Source organism: Hippocampus bargibanti, linkage group LG10 (genome assembly GCF_051943395.1).
Source record: "Hippocampus bargibanti isolate YZ-2025 linkage group LG10, ASM5194339v1, whole genome shotgun sequence".
Taxonomy (NCBI): domain Eukaryota; kingdom Metazoa; phylum Chordata; class Actinopteri; order Syngnathiformes; family Syngnathidae; genus Hippocampus; species Hippocampus bargibanti.
Window position 1 is genome coordinate 23,911,998 of NC_142743.1, and position 17,483 is coordinate 23,929,480.

The 17,483-nt window shown below is 46.0% G+C and overlaps 1 protein-coding gene across 4 annotated transcripts; it reads left to right on the forward strand.

Moving 5' to 3' along the window:
• The first annotated feature begins 67 nt into the window (after positions 1-67).
• On the forward strand, positions 68-17,325 carry stox2a (storkhead box 2a). Of its 4 annotated transcripts, none has more exons than XM_089006196.1 (5): positions 429-566; positions 5,595-6,368; positions 8,382-8,534; positions 10,022-12,536; positions 13,008-17,325. In XM_089006196.1, exons 2-5 carry the CDS (start codon positions 6,257-6,259, stop codon positions 13,213-13,215), a joined length of 2,988 nt encoding a protein of 995 aa, XP_088862322.1. In that variant the 5' UTR covers positions 429-566; positions 5,595-6,256; the 3' UTR covers positions 13,216-17,325. The 4 variants fall into 4 exon arrangements, with proteins under 4 accessions (XP_088862319.1, XP_088862322.1, XP_088862321.1 ...); XM_089006195.1 differs by having other exon boundaries at positions 452-566; positions 5,346-6,368; XM_089006193.1 differs by lacking the exon at positions 5,595-6,368 and having other exon boundaries at positions 68-566.
• Positions 17,326-17,483: the final 158 nt, after the last annotated feature.

A 17,483-nucleotide genomic window follows, 5' to 3' on the forward strand; every position in this document is an offset into this window, starting at 1 on the left:
ACCTTTTCGCACTACAGTAGACAGATTTTCGAGTATTCCTGAACGCAACACAATCGCCGCACTTTTGCCTGCTCCAAAGTTGGCCCAGAATGGACAAGCAACGTCACACGCTCGGTTTAACTTTTGGATTCATATTCAACCTAAATATTCCCCCAAAAAACATATTGAAACTTTCGAAGAAGTTTTGAAAGAATGAAACGTTTTCAGAGTCGGAGATCGTAAAGTGTGAACTTGCCTGATGGAGGAGAAAATTCTCGGGATCGCGCCGCACACGCTGGCCGTGGTGCTGTCGAGGCTTAGCGGCCAGCGTGAAGACGACACCTCGGTGTCAGCACCATCCGGGGTACCGGCGGGTTATCGGGTCTTTGCGGACTTCAAGGCCACCAACATGGGACATTTCTGGAACCAGGCGCTCGCGCGCGCCCTGGCGGAGGTCTTCTTCCTGGGTTGGCTCGACGAACATGTGCTGCTCATCCGCGGCCGTGATGACCACCTGCAAGTGCTGAGGAACGGATGGACGAGAAGGACCTTGCAGCCACCGCCGGGTTTTCACATCACTTCCATTGGTGAGTCCAGTCCGCCATTTTCTTATGTTTTCACTTTCTCCCGTGCGACTGCGTGGGTTTTCTTTGGGTATTCCGGTTTCCTGCCACATTCCAAAAACATGCATGGGGGATTGATTGGGTACTCCAAATCATAATAATAATACATGTCACTTTTTTTGTACGCTCTACGTGCGATTAAGTATTCCAAACATTTCCTCGACTAATGTGACACGACACATAAGACATATAGCTTTTCTAGCTAGCTATGTATTAGCTAAATAGCTATTTAGCTAATTTGTAACAGACAAATAAGGAGCCAGAATGAACTTAACACAACTAGCTATCTAGGTAGCTATCTATTAGCCAGCTAGCTTTCTATCTATTTGAGTTACTTCCAGGTAGAGTGAACGCTGGCGCATGTGGCTGCCGTTGCTCACCCACAGAAAGCCTGTGACTGTAAAGTGACCTTGAGAGTGACCTTGAAAGGCGCTTAGAAATGAAATGTATTATTATTATTTCATTCATTGGCGCCTTTCAAAACTCTCAAGGACACTTTACAGTCACAGGATATTTTTTCTGTGAGTGAGCAGCGGCAGCCACACGGGCCTGCGTTCATTCAACCCGGAAGTAACAAAATAGTAAATAATACATAAATATAGACAAAATATAAAAAATATAAAAATAATATAAAATAACATAATAAACAATTCTTACTATATTATGTTAGATTTTATTATATTTGCTATTTTTTATATATATATATATATAATAAATAATAATAAATATATATATAATATATAGTAAAAATAGTAAATATAATAAAATCTAACATAAAGGAATAAATAATAATAAATATAGTATATATTATTATTATAATAAATAATAGTCATAAATATATATAGAATATATAGTAAAAAATATAGTAAATATAATAAAATCTAACATAAAATAATAAACAATAATAAATAAATACAGTAAAAATTGTTCTTTGGTATGATCGTGAGCACTGTGAGTGCCCTCTGATTGGCTGGCGACCGGTTCAGGGTGTACCCCAATATGTCCATATTTGCCTGTTGTTAAAATTCGAAAGTAAAAGCATGAATATACTGTATTCCCACATGTTCATTGTAGATTGGTTAATTTCACAGCATAACTACTTAGTAGTAGTACTCTTGTAGTAGTCGGAGTAGTCGAAGTATGTTTTGTGGTCTGAAAAGTGTGAGTTTAAGCTTGAATCGTTGTCTATGAAGGGACAGCACGCTGAAGCAAAACACTGATAAGCACAGGAATGTTTGTCTTTAAGCTAATAGCTAACTAGCCGTACAAACTACGTAGCCGGTACACAGAAAAAAGGGGGATAAAAATAGAAAATGGCACTCAAAGATTTTAATACAGTGATACCTCAGCTTACGAACGCTTTAGCTCACGAACTTTTCGCTTTACGAACATTAAATTCGCAGAATATAATCTTGGTCCACGAACTAGTTTTCGGCGGACGAACCAAACCACACGGTGGCTGGCGGACTAGTTTTCTACACACCCTTTGAGTGCAGACGTGGTTTGTTATCGAGTGGAGTACTTTTGCTATTATGGGACCGAAAAAGACCCCACCACAGGCTAGTGTTAAGCCGAAGAGGACACAAAAGAAAATGACGGTCGAGCAGAAGAAAAAAAAACGTCCCAGTATGCTAAGTCCACCATTGCTACGTGTGGCTAAGGGTCTTTCTGTGTTGTCTAAGCAACGGTGTCAAGCAATAGAAGAGGTTGAAAAACTTCTGTTGGTTTGGATTCATGAAAAGCAGCTAGCAGGGGACCGTGTGAGTGAGGGTATTATCGCAGAGAAAGCACGGCAACTTCACTCAGATATCATCAAGAGGCAACTACATCAACAACCATCACGAATGTCAATAAAATAACTTTATTATATAGTACAGTTTATTTCTTTAATTACAATACAATAAGCAAATTTATTATACATAAAATAAGGCATGTTGTATGTAGGTTTAAGGCTTATTTAGTAGAAAATGATGTTTTATGGGGACCTGGGAACGGATTATTCCCATTTTAATGGTTTCCTATGTAAAATTAATGTTTGGAATACACACCTTTCGCCTTACACACACTTTTTGGGAACCAATTAAGTTCGTAAGATGAGGTATCACTGTATCTTGATACGGCAGAGTATGATTGAAATTTAGTGAAGTACAAGAAATGTTCATGATTTTCATTTTATTAAAAATGACAATGCTTAAAGTCGAAGGAGTCGAAACGGCTCGAATTGATACGGAAGGACTTCTTTAATCGATGTCAAACATTTATGCTTTCCTCTTCAGAACTATTTGAATCATATTCATAACTGGATGAGTAACAAGAAAGCATCTTCTCCCAATCTGAAGCCATTGTTTTGATTCTGGAGCAAGGCAGTTTGTGAAGGAGTATTCCTGGCGTGACGTCACGAACAAGGGGGCGGGACTTTCTGAATCTGTTCCGAGCTCATTTTGTGGCAGTTTAAGTCATTTTTATTGGTGTTTTGCATTTGACAAAAAAATATTGGTTATTTTAGATGCTATAAAACGTTTTTCTGATGTCAGTTAGGAAACAAAAAAATGGTGTCGGTTGTCCTTTAAACCGTTGGACAAAAGTTGTGTTTTCTGCATAAAAGGGTTTTAGCACTGACTGTGAAATCCTGTTAGTTGGTTTCTGTTGGACACACAATTGGGGTAGCAGGAAGGAAAACACTTTTTTTTTTCCTGAAAAGCGCCAGCGAATTCCCAACATTGGTCGCCTGGAAGGAAAAGGGAGCGTCGTGGGTACAGAATGACGGGAAACATTTGTCAAGTCAGGAATTTGTTTTCCTCAAATAAAGTTGACATGAGGCCTTAGAAAAGTTCCTCCAGAGGGCAGAAAAGCTCAAAGTTAAACAATAAATTGGAACAGTAAATCGTTACTTAGGTGAGATATAGGTGACCTGACTTGAGTTTTTGGCAATGCGAGCTGTCAGTCAACTGATTGTATTTATTTAACTCATTCACTGCCAGACGATAATTATAAAAATAAAATAAAAATAAATAAAAAAATAAAATTATAAACATACAATTAATAGTACTACTACTACTAATAATAATAACAATAACAACAATAACAACAACAACAACAACAATAATAATAATAATAATAATAATAATAATAATAATAATAATAATAATTGGATTTGCCTTTATTAGTCTCGCAGTGGAGATATATACATTAATTATAATTAATAATTATAAACATAAAAGGGAACAGGAGCGTAGCTATCTATTAGCTAGCTAGGTTTCTATCTATTTGAGTTACTTCCGGGTTGAGTGAACGCTAGTGCGTGTGGCTACCGCTGCTCACCCACAGAAGAACTTATACTGTGACTGTAAAGTGACCTTAAGAGTTTTGAAAGGCGCTTATAAATCAAATGTATTATTATTATTATTATTATTAGTAGTAGTAGTAGTAGTAGTAGTAGTAGTAGAAGTATTGATTTGAACTCAGAACCGCCACGGCAAAACACAGCCAACCACTTGTCCACCGCGCTTCGTGCCAACGAAGGCAAATCAATCAAAGGGTCACATGACGTATGATGACATCTTCCTTATCTCCGATTGTGAGGAACTGCCACTTTAAGGAGGGATGGTGTGTGTATGGGGGGGGGGCGCGACGGCGGCGGAGAAGTAACAGCAATGAGCTCATCGGCTTGCATCGTCATGGCAACAAAGGCTGTTGCAGCACTGAGGAATAAAATGGCTGGCGTCCTCGTCTCCCTCCCCCTCCCTTCTTGCCCCCCCACCCCTCTTTCTCCTCTATAGTCTCACGGAACTGGAGCAGATTGGTTGTGGCATCACAAGATGCCCCCCCCCACACCACCACCACCACGTGCCACCATTTTGTGTGTCCCCCCCACCCCCCACCACTCCACCGTAGCAAAAAGTCACTAACGTGACAATGGAGTCAGCTGACTCCATCCAAGGGGGTGATTTTATTTTATTTATTAATTTATTTGTATTTTTTTTGGGGGGTGGGGGAGTAGACTACCCCCCCCCCCCCCCCCCCCCCCCCCCCCGACACACACACACACACACACACACTAGTGATGTGTCGTTCGCGAACGAGCCGGATCTCTGAAGTGAATCAAGAGAGCCAATTCCTAACAAGGAGCCGGTTTCATTCATTCTTCGGTTTCATTTATAAGCGCCTTTCGAAACTCTCAGTCACTTTACAGTCACACGATAAGTTTTTTTTTCTGTGGCAGCAGCGGCAGCCACACGCGCCAGCGTTCACTCAACCCGGAAGTAACTAAAATAGATAGCAAGCTAGCTAGCGAATAGATAGCTAATAGCTAGTGAATAATAATAATAATAATAATAATAATCCATTTAATTTCTAAGCGCCTTTCGAAACTCTCAAGGCCACACGCGCCAGCATTCACTCAACCCGGAAGTAACTCGGCTAGAAAGCTAGCTCGCTAATAGATAGCTAATAGATAGCTAATAGATAGCTTGCTAGGCCTTCACTCAACCAATCAAGCCATATAAATACAAATATTTGATGTTGTGTATTTTTTTTACATGAATAATTCGTTTTTCACATAATTTTACATGATTTTTGGTTGTTAGTGAATTTAAGCAACAAAAAAAAAAAAAAACGAGGAGTCATTTGGGAGCCATAAGAGCCAGATCTATTTTAGTGAGCCGAGCCAAAAGAAGCGGCTCTCTGAAAAGAGCCGCAATTCCCATCACTAACACACACCCTTCTTGGAGGTGCTGGGAGCAGCTGCAGCATTAGCGGCGGGATGAGGAACCGTTGACTGGAGTTTGCCCACCCCCACCACCCCCACCAACCGCCCTCCTCAACCCTCTCTCTCTCTCACACATACGCCCCCCCCCTCCCTCCACCCACCCATGCGTTAATGAATGGATGCTACGGCTAACGGATCGTCGCCGCCGCCATGGAGGCTGGATTTCTATTCTTGACTTGATTTCTTTCTATGCTCTTTCGCTTTGGCTTGTTTTTGTTATCTAGCGCCCCCTACCACCCGTACCGCCCCCCTGTCCGAATCCGCCCTTTATTGGTGTTTGTCAGGGGTGGAGAGGAAAAAAAAAAAAAGAAGGACGACGCGGGGTGTCTACCCTCGTGTGGCGGGTGCTCGACAAGGGGATAAAGATGGAGGTGAACGCGGCGTCGCCGCCGCCGCCGCTCGCCATCCGACCGTTGGGCTGAAAGCTTTGACTCGGATTGCCTTTTAGGGTTTTTTTTTCAGGGAGGGGGGCGCTTTTCCGGATGACGCCGAGCTATTGTCGGGCCTCCATGGGAGAGGAACGATCCTGAAAACGACACCCTCACCCCCCCCCTATCCCCTTCTCTTTTATATTACCCTATTTCACCCCTTCCACATTGGAGCGTAATGTGCCTCCCCACGCATGCAAATAGTGGGCGGGTGATGCCTCCCGGGAGGGAGCCCGGCGTGAGCCCCCCACCGCCGCCGCCGCTCGTCAATGAGACGCACGCCGCTTCTTCCTGCCATGGCCGTCGTGGCGTCGCTCTAGCGGGACGCTCGCTACCCCATGCGGGGGAGGCGCTGAGCCCCTGAGGTTGGTTCCCCCCCCCCCCCTCCCTTACCCCACCCCAGTCCCCACTTTCACACACACCCCCCCCCAAAAAAAACAAGCAAAAAGGGGGTCAGGATGAAGAAGAACCGCTCGGTGCGGCGGGCCTGGGTCGGCTCGGAGAAGCAGCACCTTCCCCCCCCTCCTCCACCCCACTTTTCGCCATCCCCGCCGAGTTTCCGGGCATCAGGTGAGTGGTGCGTCACCTCGAAAAACCCTGAAAAAGGGATTCCAGCGCTTTCCGTTCATCCTCGCGCTCCCAAAAATTTGTTGTTGTTGTTGTTGTTGGATGCTAACGTCTGACAAAGATGTGGAAATAGAAACATAGCTTCAACTGGGGAGGGAGTGGGGGGGGGTGAACCATTGAATTGTATGAGAAAATTCCGATTAATCAAATTAATCAACAAATATTTTGATCAACCATCCCGCTGTATGTATCGAATTGTATTGTATTCCGATTAATCAAATGAATCCACGATTATTTTCATCAACCATCCCACTGTTAGTTTATAATAATAATCGAAATTTATAATCTAGATAAAATAATAATCTCAAGGACACTTTACAGTCACAGGATATTTTTTCTGTGGGTGAGCAGCGGCAAGCACACCCCGGAAGTAACTCAAATAGATAGCCAATATATAGCTAATAGATAGACAGTTAGCTAGCTAATAAATAGCCAATATATAGCTAATAGATAGACAGCTAGCTAGGTAGCCGTAATACTAATAGATGGCCAGCTAGATAGCTAGCGAGCCAGCCAGATAGCTAATCGATAATATGTATTGTACTGGATTTTTAGTATGTCTTTCTGTTGTCATATTTTTTTGTTATTGTTTTTTTTTTAAACTTGATGTCACTTCCGGGTTGAGTGAACCCTGGCGCGTGTGGCTAGCTATCTATTAGTTAGCTAGCTCTCTTTCTAACAACTTGAGTTACTTCCGGGTTGAGTGAACGCTAGTGCATGTGGCTGCCGCAGCTCACCCACAGAAAAACTGATCCTATGACTCTGTGATTGTAAAGTGACCTTGAGAGTTTTGAAAGGCGCTTAGAAATGAAATTTATTATTATTATTATTATTATTATTATTATTATTATTATCAACAAGCCGCCCAGTATCAAGCTAGCATAGCGCAAACCCTACTGGAAAGCATCTTATCCCACATTTTATTTATTTATAATTTTGTTATTTTTTTTTCAAAAATCAAATAAAAGGTACACGACATCACGGCAGCAAAAATGATCTGCTTCAATAACAATCACCGAACGATTAGCGAGGAATTCTGCCCGCGGATTTCACATGCGCATCGCTAGTTATCGTCGCTCTGCTAACCCTTTCATACCAACACCTTCACTATCAAGAAACTGGTCTTTTTATTTAGTTGATTTTTTACTAGTATATTTTTTGTGCACAAATTTATGTTTATTTATTTTTTTTACTTCTTTCTTTTTCTCATCTCAGTAAAACAACAACAACAGCAACAAAAAGCCTAACAAGAGAATATTAGATGTGTACCCCCCTTTGCCTCCTCCAACTGTTGCGATGTTTACGCCAAAGTGTGCACGTGATTTATGTCTGGTGAAACGAGGAGATGACGTCATAGCGTTGCTCCACTAACCGTCCGGCGCGGTGTCATGGGGGGGGGGGGGGGGGTTGTGTGGGGGGGATACTCTAGTGGTGGGTTTTTGGGGTGGGGGGGCGGTCAGGGAGACTGTGATGTCACGACCGAGCACGCTCTGTACGACAAAGGCGACGGCACGTGGCGTCCGTGTGCCAAGTTATCATTGTCGACGGTTGCCGCAGCAGCTAACAGCGCAAACACACACACACAAAAAAAACAAGGGAAGACGGGCGAGCGAGAGAGAGAGGGAGAGAAGAAAAAGGGAGCAAAAGAGAGAATAGGAGAAAGAGAATAAGACATAGAAAAGAGAGAGAAAGAGAGAGAGAAGAAAGGGGGTAAAAGAGCGAATAAGAGAAATAATCACAGAGGAGAAAGAGAGGGAGAGAGAGAAGAAAGAGGGAGCAAAAGAGAGAAAGACAGAGAGAAGAATAATCAGAAAGAGGAGAGAGAGAGTGAGAGAGGTGGAGCGAGAGCCGTTTGACCATGACGTCATATAGCTTCCTTTACTCACCCAGACATGCTTTTCTTTTCTCTTCTGTCTCTCTCTTTCTCGCTGATTGTCCCCGCCGGGCTTCTGGCAGGTGACGTGTCGCCCATCAGCATGTCGCCCATCAGCCAGTCCCAGTTCATCCCGCTGGGCGAGATCCTGTGTCTGGCCATCTCGGCCATGAACGCCGCGCACAAGCCCGTCAGCCAGGAGGCTCTGGTGGACCACCTCACCGCAAGCTTCCCGGGTGAGCTGCCACGAGATTCTTCGGGTTTGGAATCAATTCTCCACCCCGCAGGAAACCCTGAAATGACAGGCAGGGTTAAAGAAAGGAAGTGTCAAAGGCCAAAGACCGCTCACCAGTCTCTTGCATTAAACGCTATACCGCCACGACCCACGTTTGGCTCACGTTGCTGTGTCGTCGATCCTATCCGGAACTGACGTTTGAACTCAGGAAGGTGTAGCGGAAGGATGGATTTTTATCCTATTGGAGTCGCTTTAAAGGACCACCGACACCTCCGGACACGTAGCGTCCATAATTTGTCAAATGGCTTCAGATGACTTCTACTGAGCGCATTTGACAAAGATTCCACCGCATATAGCGATATTTGACCTTTTAAGACTCGCGCTGAATATTCATGAAGTCTTGTTTTCGAGTCGATGACGATGGCCTAAGTCAGAGGTCCCCAACCCCCGGGCCGCGGACCGATGCCGGTCCGTGGGTCATTTGGTACCGGGCTGCGCAGAAAGAAGAAATAATTTACATAGAATGAAAAATTACCAGATTACATCCATCTATGACTTACTCTTGACGCATGTCAAACCGCTTGTCTAGGTCACGTGATACATACCGCTAAAATTAGCCCACCGTAAGCTAGCAAAATGAGTAAAAAACAAACGTCTTATTTTGTTGTATTTATCCGCCGATCCGTGAAAATATTGTCTGACATCAAACCGGTCCGTGGCGCAAAAAAGGTGGGGGACCACTGCCCTCAGTGACATCACGGAGGGAACGCCCCTGACCGAGAAAGCTACACACAATGCATTTTGGGTACTTTTTTTCGTATGAAAACACCATGTTGATGGTGAAATTAGAAGGAAAACTACATAAATAACGCGCTGGTGAATCGTTGTGTGTTGCACCAAGACTACTATTTGATACTAGTTGACACAAATTCCCAGTGGACAAATCAGCCCATTTCCAACTGAGCTTGTGTGCCATCTTGTGCATTTTCTGGGCGCTACATTGGAGTCCTGACGGCTCGAATTGATACGGAAGGACTTCTTTAATTGGTTGCAAACATTTATGCTTTCCTCTTCAGAAATATTTGAATCATATTCATAACTTGATGAGTAACAAGAAAGCATCTCCAAATCTGAACTCTCTGAAGCCATTGTTTTGACTCCGGAGCAAGGCAGTTTGTGAAGGAGTATCCCGGCGTGATGTCACGAACAAGGGGGCGGGACCTTCTGAAACTCGCCATCTCCTATATCATTTTGAAGTAGTTTTGGGACACTTTGAGTCAATTTTATTTGTGTTTTGCATTTGACAAAAAATATCAGCCTGCTCGTTTTGGGTATTTTAGATGCTATAAAACGTTTTTCTGATGTCAGTTTGGAAACAAAACAAAGTGGACTGGAAACCAGTCCAGGGTGTACCCCATTCCAGTCAGTGAGAAATGCTATTCTTTAGAGCGAGGGTTTGTTTTGAAGTCCAATCTCTTTTCACCCAAGGCGTCCCGACACCCAGCTTGGAGGTTCTGCGACACACCCTGAACATGCTGGTGCGGGAAAGGAAGATCTACCCGACTCCCGAGGGCTACTTCATCGTCACACCCCAGACCTACTACATCACACCGTCCCTCATCCGAAGCAACAACAAGTGGTACCACCTGGACGACCGGTTGCAGGAGCGACAAGCGGTGCACCCGCCGCCGCCGCGCACCTCGCCCAAATCGGGCAACGTGACGCCGTCCGCGCCCGGTTGCCTGTCGGAGAGGCCCTCCCGCAAGAATCACAACGACTCGCACGCTTCTCGACACGAGGAGCCGCTCAGGCTTCAGAGTAAAACAGCAAAGGAGCAGCAGAAGTCCGAACCGCAAACGAGTAAGACCCCGAAGGACCACGGCGCCATCGGTGAGCCCCCGGCGGGCAAGGAGCAGCGCGGAGAACCGCCGTCCTACCCCTACCCGCCTCCCCTCACGCCCCCCCCTGTCCAGCAAGCGTCCCAAGATCCGGCAGACAGGAGCAAAAGCGTCCCGTCGTTCCCGTTCAAAACGGACACCCTGACCAAAAAGAAAGAGGGGGGCCCGAGCAGCGAGAAACAATCCAAGCGGTTTGGTCTGCGCCTGTTCCGGTTAAGCTTCAAGAAGGACAGGATGAGGCAGCTGGCCACCTTCTCGGCGCAGTTCCCGCCGGAGGAGTGGCCGCTGCGCGACGAGGACCTGCCCGCCGCGCCCATCCCCCGCCAGATCGAGATGGAGATCATCCGCCGCATCAATCCCGACCTGACGGTGGAGAACGTAGCCCGCCACACGGCCGTGATGAAACGGCTGGAGGAGGAACGGGCGCAGAGACACAAAACGGGCTCGTCGGCGCTACACGGCGGCCGTAGCCGACGGGGCCGCGGCCACCGGCGGGCCCCGCACGGTAAGTCTCGCTCGCACAGCAAGCCGCGGACCTCCCGGGGGGAGCCTTCGGAGGGTTCGAACTGGGATCTCCTTTTCATGGAAAGGGATTACCGTTTCTTCAGCCACTCGTTGGTACGCTCCCCTCGGGAGGCCATGTACACGGTGGAGCGCCGGCGGAGCGGCGGCGCCACGTACCTCGTCCACAGCAACCCCAACATCACAGAGTCGTACTGCCCCGTCACGCCCGAGTGGGACGTGTCCGGGGAGCTCGCCAAGAGGCGCACCGAGATGCCCTTTCCCGAGCCCTCCCGCGGCACCTGCCAATCCAGGGTCCAGCGGAGTCACAGTCACAATCAGGACCGCAAGTCGCGCCACGACCGCTCGGAGCAGACCAAGGAACGATCGCGGTCCATGGACAACTCCCTCAAAGGTCCCTCGCTCGGACCGCCGGAAGACTTTGAGGCCGGCGCGGACGAGCGCTCCCACTACTACACGGACGACGGCACCCTGCGCGCCACCCAGAAGTCGGGCCACTACTCCAGGATCATGTTCTCTGCTGCTAAGTTCCACTCCGATTTCAATGTGCCTGATTTAGGGAAAGGGAGCGCCGACGAGTTACGGGTCCGCGCGACGGTCGACAGCAACAGGAACGGAGACAGCCTGCCGACGTACAGCGAGCTCATGGGACTTTCTCCCAAGCCCTCGGCGGACGAGTACTTCCAGTGCAATACGTCGAATGAAACAATCCTAAGCGCCCCCTCGCCTCAGGCAAAATCGGAATACGACACCTTGACCTCATCGGGAGGACGCCGAAAGGGCTCTCCGGCCGACCGCCAAACGCCTCGCCTCACCTCTCCGCACAAGGTGGAGTTCAAGGACGACTCGGCGGTGGCAAAGGGACAAAACGGCGGTGGCTCGGTGCGACTGACGCCGAGCCAGACGCCGGAGCCGGCGCAGAGTGCCCGCCTGATGCCGCACCAACACAACGTGGACCCTGGAGGGGGCGGCGGTGGTGGCAGAAGCCTGTCCATCAAGAGGAAGGAGATCTTCAGCAAGGATACCTTGTTCAAACCCCCACACAACGCCTTGTCCGCCGGCTACGCGGACACCTGCACCAAGTCTGGCACATTGCGGAAAGCCGCGCACGGAAAATCGACGGAGGCCCTCGACAATCCCGACCCCCAGCAGCCTTCCAATTCCGCCGCCTCCTCGGCTTCGCCCGCGCTGCTCCAGGGCTGCTTAGAGTCCACCATCCCGTCCGCCTCCTTTGACTACTACAACGTCTCGGACGACGAGGATGACGAGGAGAAGGAGGTGGACTCGCACAAGGACTTGGCCTCGGCGGAGGACGGCGAGGATCGTCGAGAAGTGGGGGGAAACGGCGGCGGCGCCGGAGGTGCTGCCATCGTGGGAGGAGGCGGCGGCGGGGAAGGAACCATCAAGTGGTTACTGCAGCGGGAGAAGGAGCACGATCTGCAGCGCAAACTGGAGACCAATCTCACCTTGCTCAGCCCCAAGGAGACGGAAAACGGCGGGAGCCAGAAGTCAGCTCACTCGACTCGCTTGGACAGCATGGACAGTAGCAGCGTCACGGTGGACAGTGGATTCAACTCACCGAGGTACGGCGAGTTGGGCCTTCCGTATCGGCGCCGCATGTTGGCAGACATGCTAGCTAAATTCCTGACCGCGCGGTGCTGGGCGGTATCGTAACAGGGATCGTTTTCAGGAATAACTCAAATAGATCAAGTTAGCTAGCTAGCTATTAGGTAACTAATAGATAGCAAGCTAGCTAGTTAGACAGCTAATAGATAGAAAATAGCTAGCTAGGTAGCCAGCAAGGGTGACCCGGTTCAACCGGGAATAACTCAAATAGATAACGCAAGACTGAGATTTTATATCGATGATGAAAATGAGTTTGCAGACCTCAATCAGAGGAAGATAAACATTTTTAACCTTGTCCACAGAAGCCCTCAACCACCCTGACCATGTGAATGTTAGTGAAGCAGCATGTGGCTCATAACAATTACCCAGTGTATATTTGTCATTTGGCCGTTCCCGTCCACTCACCGTCTCGTCTCCCCCGATTCCAGGACGCGTGAGAGCCTCGCGTCCAACACGTCCAGCATCGTGGAGAGCAACAGGCGGCAGAACCCGGCGCTGAGCCCGGGGCACCACGTGGGCCCGGGGGGCCCAGGGATGCCCTTCAACTTCCGCACCATCCCCGAACCGTCCGCTCAGCCGCAGCCCGACAAACTCCAGAAGCCCGCCAACTGCCTGGCCTCCATCACCAGCGTATAGACGCCGCGTTGTCCGCCGGGAGGGTTTGAGGGTTTTGCTTTTGTTTCGTTGGCTTCTGGTGCCACACGCGTTCAACATAACTTGAACTCCCGAGAGTCTCGCTGGGACTGTTACAAACAAACAAACAAACAAAAACAAACAAACAAACAAACAGGCATGGCTTTGAGAGACTGTTCCCACAGCTTCAATGAAAAACCTGACTGCAAATGTTAAAAATCATAATAAGAAACGAAAAGGCTAGAAAACGTCTGTGTAAGCTCTCAGTCGTACAGCAGTGGTCCATCGATGAAAAGGATTCTTCAGCCGTCATCTGTACTTCTTTGAAGGCTGTCGGACGTTTCGCTTCTTATCTAAGAGGCTTCGTCAGCGAACTAATGTCTTTTGCTGTTAGTTTCGGCCCTGTATAATTATATCCCTACTGTCCAGACTCGTGCCAGACTTTGCTGATTGGTCCCTGCTCTCAGGTTGGGGGGAGCGGCGACACTGATTACTTCTATTGTCCTGACTGATAATTTCTAGGGAGCGTGTGACCGAGGTTGCCATTCGCGGCGCCATCTTGGATCAATTTTGATTTGGATCATTCGTACAACAGACTTCTTAGGCAACATAGGCTCTGGTATCACCTCCTCAGCATAACTAAGCCTATGTTGCCTAAGATGTCAGTTGTAGGAATCGGCGAGGTTCAATTTGGATCATTCCTACAACCGACTTCTTGGGACAACAGAGGCTTAGTTATGCTGATGAGGTGAGCAGAGCAAATGAGGCAATCAGGCCAGTCGTAGACCTCATACTCAGGCAGGACAATAGTGGTACACTGATTACTTCTATTGTCCTGACTGATTACTTCTATTGTCCTGCCTGAGTATGAGGTCTACGACTGGCCTGATTACCCATTTGCTCTGGTATCACCTCATCAGCTTAACGAAGCCTATGTTGCCTAAGAAGTCAGTTGTAGGAACGGTGAGGTTCAATTTGGATCATTCCTACAACCGACTCCTCAGGAAATATAGGCTTCGTTATGCTGATGAGGTGATACCAGAGCAAATGGGGCAATCAGGCTAGTCGTAGACCCCATACTCTGCTTCCCTCAACCTGAGAGCAGGGACCAATCATCGCAGAGTCTGGCACCGCCACGTCTGGACAGTAGGGATATATATAGGGCCGAAACTACCAGCAAAAGATTTTAGTTCCCTGACGAAGCCTCTTGGATAAGAAGCGAAACGTCTGACACCTTCAAAGAAGTACAGATGACGGCGAGAAAACTAAAGACTTTTTTGGGGGAGGGCGTGACTTATAACGGAGATTTACCAGTATTGGAAAGTAGTTGAGTATAGGTATTCAAATACCATTTGGAAGCTTTTTTTTTGATCACCTCATGTCCAATTCTTTGTTCTTCTTCCCGAACAAAGGCTCGCCCCCGATCAGCACAATGTGGAGACCGCTGCAAGAAGACGAGGGAAAATTGAAAAAGTTATAACGAGATAAATCCGCTCGGGGTTTGTGTGCCGCAATGCAAACGATGTAATGTATACTCCATACTTTTGGTATACTAATTATTATAATGGTGGTATTAAAGATGCTATGTGACCAAAAAAAAGAAAGAAAAAAAAGCAGGTTTTGACAAAATGGCCTCCATCCTTATGCTTCAGATTTTGTTTGTGAGCAGAAGAACTTTTTTTAAGTAGCTCCTTTCTCAAAAAAAAAAAAAACTTAACTGGGATCCAATCTGGTTTGCTGCGACCCGAATGAGTTCAGTTTGTATCGAAAATGAAGGCTCAAGGTCTCGGGTTATGTCAGTCGAACCCGTCGACTTACATTTAAAAAAAGTGTTTCATCCAAATATTTTTGTATTTAGGAATAATGTACACATAAAGTATGTTACTGTCTTTTAGATAATCTCTTGTTTTGTGCTTGAATGGGGGAAAAGAACACTGCAGTATCGCAGATGGTCAAAGGGTGGCGATAAAGAGCCGAATTACAGCTAACATTATACTAGCTTAATAATAATAATAATACATTTAATTTCGAAGCGCCTTTCAAAACTCTCAAGGCCACTTTACAGTCACAGGATCAGTTTTTCTGTGGGTGAGCAGCGGCAGGCACATGCGCCAGTGTTCACTCAACCCGGAATAACTCAAATAGATAGAAAACTAGCTAGCTAGCTAGCTAACAGCTAGTTAATAGATAGCTAGGTCGATAGCTAGCTAGATAGCTAATATATAGCCAGCTTGATAGATAGCTAATAGATAGCTAGCCAGCTAGTTAGTTAAATAGCTAATAGACAGAAAATAGCTAGATAGATAGCTAGCTAGTTAGTTAGATAGCTAATAGACAGAAAATAGCTAGATAGCCAGCTAGTTAGATAGCTAATAGACAGAAAATAGCTGGCTAGCTAGATAACCAGTTAGTTGGTTAGATAGCTAATAGACAGCAAATCGCAAGATAGATAGCTAGATAGCTATAGTTCAAATGGCAAGTTTTGTTGATTTACCTAAATGAAACCAGGATAAATGTTAAAACTTTTTCCTTCTGTAATTTGTTGTATACAACTTGGTTTATTTTTTTTTTTTTCCAGAAGGGTAAAAACAAAAACTTTAGTGTCCATTTTGATCGCATCTTTTCATTGCACAACAAGCTAGCATTTGAAAAGTAGAGTTTATATATAATTTTTTTATATCTACTTTGCGTGGACTATAGTTGAGACACAAATTTGGTGCGCTTTTATCAGATTTTATTAATGTTTTCAGGGTTTTCATGGGCTCTTCTGGGCTTTTGGCTGTGAGAAACCACATACCTAACGGCGTCCATTTTGGCTCATACATGTGCATTTTTTTTAAACCTAGAGTTTATATAGATATAGTTTATATCCACTTTACGTGTACTAGACTTACAATAGTTGAGACACAAATTCGATGCGCTTTTATTAAATATTTTCAGGGTTTTCTTGGGCTCTTTTGGGCTTTTGGCTGTGAGAAACGGCATACCTGCTGTCGTCCATTTTGGCTCTACGTGTTTCGTCAGGCCCAAAAAGGTAAATCATACATTTGCATCATTTAAGCGTCAGAGAAATGGACTCTTAATGATTAATAATAAAACACGTTAGCTCTGGATCTTCTCGAAATTGGCACGTCGTGGCGATTTGTATTACATTGTTGTCATTTTGCAAGGAAACTGTCTTTATTCTTAAAGAAAAAAAAAAGGAGGGAAAACAAGATTTCATTTTTGTCGTTTTTGTACGATGTTTCCCCAATACTCCTGAGATACTACACATCTTTTTTTTTTTTTTAGAAATACCCAAAAATATGACATACCGGAGGATCCCAGCATCTAAGGCAATAAAATAGTTCCACAGGACAAGTGCTGTCCATTCCGTCACTCCATGTAGCACCAATGGAAACGTTTCCTTCCCGTCGTGCCGAAAGATATGCCCTTCCGGATAGCCACCATTTAAAAAAAAAACAAAAAAACAAAAAAAACAAAAACAGCGGGTCGATGAATACGAAGGGTTTTCTTTTTGTCCATTTGTCATCTTTAAAATGTGAATCATGCTACATTTTCATTGCACTTCGTCTGTTAGTTTACACGATACATACACAAATACACACGGTAACTGAGAAACTTACATTTTGTTGTGTCATGGATTTTTTTAAAGACCGTTTACTGTATATATGGTTGACGAGTGGAGCAGTAATCGAAAAGATCCAGCAGATGGGGCTGTGTTGAAAAGTAGGTGGCATAAACACTTTGGAATATACATGCTGCCACCTGCAGGACTGGAGTGGAACTGCACTGGATTACACCGCTTGTATTGGGGCTGTGATGAGTGATGAGAGCAACCCACTAAAATGTTTTTTTTTTGGGTGGGGGGTCGTGACAGCCTGCTTACATTAGTGGGACAGTCCAGTGGATATAAAAAGTCTACAAACCCCCGTTGAAATGTTAAAAGTTACTTATAACCGTGGAGCTCTATATCCAACATATTTTTTTTGGTTCACTTTGTGTCCCATGACAGTCAGCACACACACACACACACACACACACACACACACACACACACACACACACACACACACACACACACACACACACACACACACACACACACACACACACACACACACACACACACACACACACACACTCTCTTAGGAGTCAACACAAGACACCAGAAGCCATCTTTGGGGTGGTAAAGGGTGAGAAAAGAAAAACAGAACAATAAAATCAATAGTCTTGCAATAATCTGTACAGTTCAAGGATGGAGGATGCTG